Genomic DNA, 8,120 nt, shown 5'->3' on the forward strand with positions numbered 1-8,120 from the left:
AATGGGTTAATGAAAGATGTAAAAGTTTGAAAACCGATTGATAGACTATCCGTTTCAGCTGTATGGCTTATTTTTAATCCAATGTGATTCAATCACATCTGAAGTGTAGTAATCATTCCCTGCAGATCATCAAAAGCATCAAAGCCTTTGTCTATAAATAAATGGGCTGTTCTGCATCTGGATCTCTAGACTGGCACTGCTGTTCCAGTGCAGAGCCATGAGAGGCAACAGATCAGACCAACCATAAGGAGAGGGAGTGTCTGGTATAAACCCAGTCTGCTCCGGAGTTCAGTCCGTCCTCACAGCAGCAGCTGCAGGTCTCTCTCTCTGTGGGAACCCTTGGCACACGATGGCAGCGCCAAAGAAAGTCTGTGTGATCGGCTCCGGTAACTGGTGAGTGGGAGCGTTCAGTGTTGCTTTAGTTCAAAAATGTAAAGCTTAAACTGCAGGTGGTGGCTGTTGCTTCAGCACACAGTGAAACTTCTGGTGGAAACACTAAAAAGTGGGAGAACTTGTGCAACTTTAAGATCCGATAAATCATTAATGAAGTTCATAAACCCACCTGCCTTTTTTCAAGGCTGCAGACTGGACGTTTCTGAGACTGCTGCTGAGTCAAAGACTCCCCAGCTATAAAATATTTATTAAAGAAGCCACTTTATTAGTCTGCAGAGCATGCTGAATCAGCCGTATAGTGCTGGTGATGTCCCTCAGCCTGTGTGACATTTAGTCAGAGCTGGATGCAACTCTGGAGCTACTTCTTCATTACAGTTGAAGGTTGAATGACTGTGTAGATATTTAATTTTTCATAACTTCTTTTTCTTAAATCTCACCCAGACTCTCTAAGCCAAACCTCAAATATCTATAATATTAATAATTCATGATCTTTAAATTCTTTAGTTAATAAAATGCAGATATTGTAGTACATAAAACAGTTCTTTTTCACAAATAGTAGTTTCTCTGTGTCCACTTCAAAGATACCTAATTATGATGTATAATTATTATAGTAGACTTTTTAAAATGGTAATCCATTTGAAGTTAAAATGTTATCATTCATTAATAATTACCTCAAGACTCTCAGCTCATTTTCTGAAAGAAAAAAAAAACATTTAAAGCTTTAAAATTAAATTTACTTAGTTTTTTATTTCAACACATGAAACTAAAGAGGCAGGTGGAGTAGTAAATTATGTATTTATCTGTTGTGTCCTGGGCAGTTCTTCAAGTCAGTGTTGTTTGATGGCTTGAAGAGGAAATAAGTAGTTATAGCTGTAATTTCCTATTTGAATAGGAACATTAAAAAATGCAAATCTGTTTATTAAAGAGGCTTTATAAAATGTTTTCCCTCGCTCCTGACCTCACCAAAATGTATCTTATGTTGTCTAATGTAAACATATGTCTACATTTACACTGTTTTAAATTTTTTGAAAAATGAAAGGACAATGGAGTTTCTTTTCCCATCAGTTCATGGTGAAAGTGAAGGACAAAGTCCGCTCTATGGGCTTTAATTAAAACAAACAGTAACAACTGCTTCCACAGAGAAGAAACACGTGACGTGGTGCAGAATAAACATGCATGTGTAGTTTGACCCAGGTCGGAAGTGAGAATTCACTTTTAATTGATACTATGTATTTTATATTGTTTGTTAACTTTGGACATTTTGATTTAAATGTATTACATTATGAGTTATTGGCTGGTCTGCATTATGGGGCATTTGGTAGCACTGCTGCCTTGCAGAAAGATGGTTCTGGGTTTGAATCTTGACCTGGGGGTTTTCTGCATGGAGTGTGCATGTTCTCCATGTGCATGCATGGATTCTTCTGAGTACTCCTGCTTTCTATCACAACATCACTTTAGGTTAGTTAGGTTAACTGAAAATAACTTGGCCTTAGGTACACTTTTTAAAAAATCCATTAAAAAATGGGTAAATGTACCATAGAAATGTAAAGAAAGTTTCTGCTAAGACTTTCAGCAATTTTTTTTTCCTGTATTTTCTGCTTTGTCAATGTTTATGAGATGTTCTGTAAAAATAGGGAACATTTTAGTCATTGAACTTTCACCCTAAAAACATTTAATGTAAGTCAATGAGTCCGTGAGGACACTGGTGTACTGATGACAATTAAAGGGTTTTAAATAACAGAAACGTTTGTGAATGTACCCAGAGATATACTGTAAAAATATCAGTTTTGGATTAACAGAAATGTGCATAAATTAAACATGATGAACGCTAAAAATAAATTTTAGAGTCGATGGAAATGTTGGCACAATTAACAAAAAATGTCCTTTTTAATTTTTGTACTATAACCGCTGGAACTAGGCGTCTGCCCCTGTAAATATAAATAGATTTAAAAAATAGACGGATGAATTGTTGTTGCGCAACACCCCCCCCCCCTCCTTTCTGTCTCTACTCTCTCACTCTCTACTTCCTCTTCTGAGAGGGGAGATGTGCTACCAGCTCTCCTTCTAACGGGTTAATTGAGTTTCCTAAATCTGCCGGGATTTACCCTGTCCAGAACTGAAGTAAACTCTGTTTAAGCTGGTTTCGAGAAACGATTCGCCTGGTTTCTGACGGCCTACATCCAGGTGTCCCACCCTTCTTCCCCCTGTGAATTAGCCAGACTGAGCAGCCTACAGCCAACTAGTTTCACAGAGCACACCTGTTAACGGTCGCTCGTTCTCTATTTTACAACTTGCATTTGTTATTGAACCAGGTAGGTTTTAGTGACTCGGGCGAGTCCCAAGGATGTTGTTTTACATTTGGGCTACCAGCAACCTATAAAACATTTTCCACCTCTTCCTCTCCAGAATCAAACATCAGAGCTATTTTACAACCATCAAAGAACTTTAAGGTGACTCATTAACTGAATGTCCACAACATCTTTTAGATTTTCTTTATGCTAAATATTTTATTAGTAAGGCATTTTTGCAAGGGTCAGTACAGCTTAATTCAGTAGCAGAAATAATCAAATAAGTAAAATCAGTCATCTAGTCTATCTTTCCCTACTGCTGACACTGAGAACTAAAAAAGGGAACCTTTGAGAGAGACGGACGGAGTTTGGCGTTTCGACCCCCAGACCTGGCTTGATGATGAAGAAGGTGTTGCAGCAGGAGGAAGATGTTGATCGGCGAAGGCAGGAATCTCTGTAGGTCTGATGAGCTTCTTCTCCGCATGGATGGTGAGGTCACACAGGACTTGGTGCTGGCAGGAAAAAAGGCACCAGTTCTTCTTCTTTGTCTTTGCCTTTGTCTTTGTCTTCATCTTTGTCTTTGGGGTCTGAACCCAGCCGATGAGAGAAGTGCGATTCGAAGCCACAGGTTGTGGGCCTGACGGGTTGGTCCCCATGGCCGGACAGTCTTCGGCTCCGTGGCCCCGGCTCTTCTTCAGCTGCAGAGTTCTTTGTCCATCTCGATCTTGGCTCGAAGCTGCCCGGAGGATCCAACGAACGGTTCCTCTTTTGCACCCACCTTTTATAGGGTTTATCCACCTTTTGGTGCGTTTTCATTGGCTGTCTGCTTAGACAGATGATCTCATATCCATCACTGTCTTACAGACATTATGTCCTAATGTCTGTGCTAATGTCTCAGGGTTGCTCAACCTCCTATGTCCATTGCCTGCACAACCTTTCACCTAAATAAGGCGTTGATCATCTCTGCTCTCCTGTTAGTTCCCCTTTTTCCCTTCCTTTCACCTTTCACCTACCATCTACCTCCAACATATCAGTGATGTTTAATTGCAGTTACACCTTCTTACACCATTTCAAGTTCAATGTCAAAATCACATTTATCACATTTATTTTCTTTAGCTTCTCTGATTTAGCATTCATTTATAATTTTATAACCATAACTTATATCACATTTATTTTCTTCAGCTTCTCTGATTTATCATTCATTTATGATTTTATAACCATAACTTATTAATTATACTTATTATAATCTTAATGTGAGTTATTACAGATGTTTTTTCTGAAAAGAAACCAAGAATAATCCATGATTCTAATTATTTAATACTAAAGTTACAGTTACTTGTTTTTCTTGTAAGTGTTCCCACAAATGTTCGTGTAAATATTATTACAAGTAAACCAATATTAATATAAGTATTTTACTTTGAATCTTATCAAATTACCAAAATGTTTAGATTTCATTCTTTAAACTTTCATGATTTAAAATAAGGAATAGTCTCAGCTATTTTTTATAAATCTGCAGGCTGGAACTTCCTCTTTTTCCAGGAAACCTGCTTTTCCTGTTTAATGACTCTCTCTGACTGACTATGATTTCTTATGATTAGATAGAGAAAAGTAGAATTAAAGCAAAGTTTGCATGAGACAAAAACAACACACACAACCAGATTTATTTTATTGACACTTAAGTCTACTGTTGGGCCTAGATATCACTTGAGTGATTCATTTTAAAGATAACTTTATTTATTATTACTGTTAAACTAACTTTATTGACACTTAAGTCTACCGTTGGGCCTTGATGTCACTTGAGTGATTCATTTTAAAGATAACTTTATTTATTATTACTGTTAAACTAAAATCTCCAGCATGGGGAAGTGGGATGAGCTCGGATTTTCTTGACAGAATGTATACTTTGATTTTGAAAGCCAATTTTCAAGTTGGAACTGTTTAAACTCCTACATATAACAGTATGAAATCTCCTCACTACAAATAAACAACCTGAAGTAATTTACTGAATCAGAGTGAGCTATTTGTCTTTTATTCGTGCGCCTCATACAATAATTATTGACAGTTTATTTATACAAAAGCAATAAAATTCCATCAACAACATGATAATAGTGTCTTTTCATGTCAATAGGGGCTCTGCCATTGCCAAGATCATTGGAGCCAACGCAGCCAAATATGACAAGTTTGACTCCATAGTGAACATGTGGGTGTTTGAGGAGGTGGTGAACGGCCGAAAGCTTTCAGAAATCATCAACACGGACCATGAAAATGTGAAGTACCTGCCTGGTCATAAGCTGCCTCATAATGTGGTGAGCATGACAGCCGACTGGCTAATGATGGGGGGGGGGGCTAGTCAAAGGGATTTCTACATTTGGCTTCACTGTACAACTGAAATTCCCTCTCTATCCTTTACCAGGTGGCCGTTCCAGACTTGGCTGAAACTGTGAAAGGAGCCGATATCCTGATTTTTGTGGTTCCTCACCAGTTCATTGGAAAAGTGTGCGACACCATCAAAGAGCACATAAAAAAGGATTCTATTGGAATGTCTCTCATCAAGGTCTGTCAAACCTTTGAGAGCAAACGTTTTCACAGACGGGACTCTTAAGACTTGGTGCGCCTTTTTCTGCTTCAATTCTGAATGACACAGAGATTATGAAGAGATTGTTCTTTTAAATTAAAGCTAAGTAATACCAGATATCAAGATGCCTTTTTTAACAAATTTTATTTGTTCATTACTTGCCAATAAATGTCCCTAAAACTCACACATCTATGTCAAGAAGTGTAACATATATATATATATATTTTATCACTTTAACTCTCTAGGCATTTTCTGAGTAAACACAGTAAAGATTCAGGCCTCCTCTCCATTTTGTTTGCATGATGATTTTTTTTTTGCTTCAGGGTGTAGACGCAGGCCCAGAGGGTCTGAAGCTCATCTCTGAGGTCATCCGGGAGAAACTCGGCATCACCATGACGGTCCTCATGGGTGCAAACCTCGCTAATGAGGTTGCTGATGAGAAGTTCTGTGAAACAACTATTGGTACTGATTTTATTATTTTAAACAGCCTGAATCAAGACGTTTACATTTTCGTTACACCCATTGTACCATTTCTTGTGTTTTATATGTTTTTTCTTATATCACCCGCTGTAAAAGCTCTTTGGTTAACCTAACTAATATTGTAAAGGGTTATACAAATAAATGTATTATTATTTTGTAACTAAAAATCTTGGGCACGTTAAAATTCAGCAATTCCACAAAACAACATGAGTTGCTCCTGTTACATATTTTTTTATCACCCTGGCACATGATTATTCAAATATTTTGTCATTTTGATATTTCAAATTTCAAATGACTCTGAATAAAGAAATTTGCTGAAACTTAATGCTGCATCTCTTACGTTGTCTGTGTTACTTCAGGGTGCAAAGACAAAGCATACGGACCACTGCTGAAGGAGCTGATGCAGACCAACAACTTCCGTGTGACTGTGGTGGAAGAGGCTGATGTGGTGGAGATCTGTGGTGCACTCAAGGTTAATCCTGTGGTAAAATACATTGTTTTACTTAACTGGTGCATAAAAGACGCATTGGAGAGAAATGTCTTTTAAATCCTCCCAGAACATCGTGGCAGTAGGAGCGGGTTTCTGTGACGGCCTCGGGTTCGGCGACAACACCAAAGCTGCAGTGATCCGCCTCGGCCTGATGGAGATGATCTCCTTCGCAAAGGTCTTCTGCTCAAACTGCCCCGTCAAGCCTGCCATCTTCCTGGAGAGCTGCGGCGTCGCTGACCTCATCACCACCTGCTACGGGGGGCGCAATCGAAAGATCGGAGAGGCGTTTGCAAAAACGGGAAAAGTATGGAGCAGCTTTCTCAACTCTGATTGTCTTCTGACAATAAGATAATGCAACATTATGCTGTTTAGAGCTTGGAGCAGCTGGAGGTTGAGCTGCTGAACGGCCAGAAGCCTCAAGGTCCAGGAACAGCCATTGAAGTTAATGTAATATTGAAACAGAAGAACATGGTGGACAGGTAAGTTTGTCTTTAGAAGATGAGTTACTCACAGGGAAATTTAAAAGCTACAGAATCACAAGTAATGAAGGAATCAGCTAATTGCACTCAAATTGTGACTGTACAATACAGAGTTTAATAGAGAGCATGCATGAGACTTAAAGTTTACAGTAATATTTATGGAACAGAAATTGTGCTTTTTTGTTTCAGATGGAAAACCTCAGCTCAGTTCTTCTAGCATTAATATTTATGCCCAGTATTAATAAAAAACGACATACATTTTCCACAATTTTTTCAGTTCATATTGTGGTATATTAATTCCTTTTTTTTTTAGAACAGCTAAAACATAGCAATAGCCTGCGCTGCATCCATTGTAATAATGTCAAACTGTTTCATCTCTATTAAAATAAAACTCCCTTCTGTTCTTTCACTTTCTCCATTCAGGTTTCCTCTTTTCACTGCTGTATATGAGATCTGCTTCAATGGCCAGCCAGTCACAGAGTTCATCAAGTGTTTGCAAAACCACCCTGAGCACATGTGAAAGACTCAAACCAGGACCCAGGGATGGACTGATGTATGGACAGACTATAACCAAGGTGTTAACATGGTGTTGAAAAGTTTGGTCTGATTTTCCCTTCCAGCAATCGCTTTTTGGTCTACCACTAGAAAAACGAAAAGAGACAAATGGACTTCATTTGCCCTTTTCCTACCTGAACTGCTGACAGAAGCATTTTTCAGGTTGATTGTTGAAATATTGTATGGAGGATTTGAGTCTTAAACGTTTTTTTTGTCTTATATTGGCAGATACACTAACAATAACCAGAGTTTTATAAAACATAACAAATATCCCTTTTCTTTATAAGCTTCCAATGATAAAGAGACAAGAGGACACAAACTACTCACATTAAGTATTTTTCTCAATAACAAACAATGAAAGTGCCCAAAAATTTTGCATTGTGTATTTTAGAATAAATAATTTTAATCTTGATAGCTTTGTGTTTCTTGCTGGTGTGTGCCTGCAGGCATGATGCACTCGTACACACTGGAGGAGTAGCCTCACTGTAACCGGACCTGATTTCAGCCCGGCTGCCACTTTAAACTCTTCACCTTTACCATTTTCTTGAGCGTTGAGATCATGCCTTCGTTTAGTGCATGGTTAGTCTCAGTCTTAAGCCTCATAAGTGAATTTCTGCGCTGTTCACATTGCTAACCCTGAATCTCCTTGAGTATTTCAAGGGACAATAGTTCCTTGAGGTACCAATCAAAGTATCCTTCTTCTGTCTACACAAATCATTTGTCACTGGCAGCTCATTTCCTCTAACCTTGACAATGGCTCTTCACATAGCCTTTGTTGCAAGACTCCTAATTCATACATCGCCAGATAATTGGAAATGTATTTCAGCATGATTTGTGTTTTTTTTTTTTATTATCATTCT

The 8,120-nt window shown here is 38.2% G+C and overlaps 1 protein-coding gene across 1 annotated transcript; it reads left to right on the forward strand.

Annotated features, from left to right (window-relative positions):
- Positions 1-269: 269 nt before the first annotated feature.
- Positions 270-7,672, forward strand: gpd1 (glycerol-3-phosphate dehydrogenase 1). Its single transcript, XM_005807551.2, has 8 exons — positions 270-393; positions 4,810-4,987; positions 5,095-5,235; positions 5,580-5,718; positions 6,096-6,208; positions 6,294-6,530; positions 6,599-6,705; positions 7,129-7,672. The coding sequence occupies exons 1-8, from the start codon at positions 350-352 to the stop codon at positions 7,223-7,225; spliced, it is 1,056 nt and encodes a 351-aa protein (XP_005807608.1). The 5' UTR covers positions 270-349; the 3' UTR covers positions 7,226-7,672.
- Positions 7,673-8,120: the final 448 nt, after the last annotated feature.

Source organism: Xiphophorus maculatus, chromosome 20 (genome assembly GCF_002775205.1).
Source record: "Xiphophorus maculatus strain JP 163 A chromosome 20, X_maculatus-5.0-male, whole genome shotgun sequence".
Lineage (NCBI taxonomy): Eukaryota > Metazoa > Chordata > Actinopteri > Cyprinodontiformes > Poeciliidae > Xiphophorus > Xiphophorus maculatus.

Coding starts and splice junctions, on each gene's coding strand:
- gpd1 (XM_005807551.2), top strand. CDS start 350: ATGGCAGCGCCAAAGAAAGTCTGTGTGATCGGCTCCGGTAACTG. Junction 5,719..6,095: donor GTTCTGTGAAACAACTATTG/GTACTGATTTTA, acceptor GTGTTACTTCAG/GGTGCAAAGACAAAGCATAC. Junction 6,209..6,293: donor AGATCTGTGGTGCACTCAAG/GTTAATCCTGTG, acceptor AAATCCTCCCAG/AACATCGTGGCAGTAGGAGC.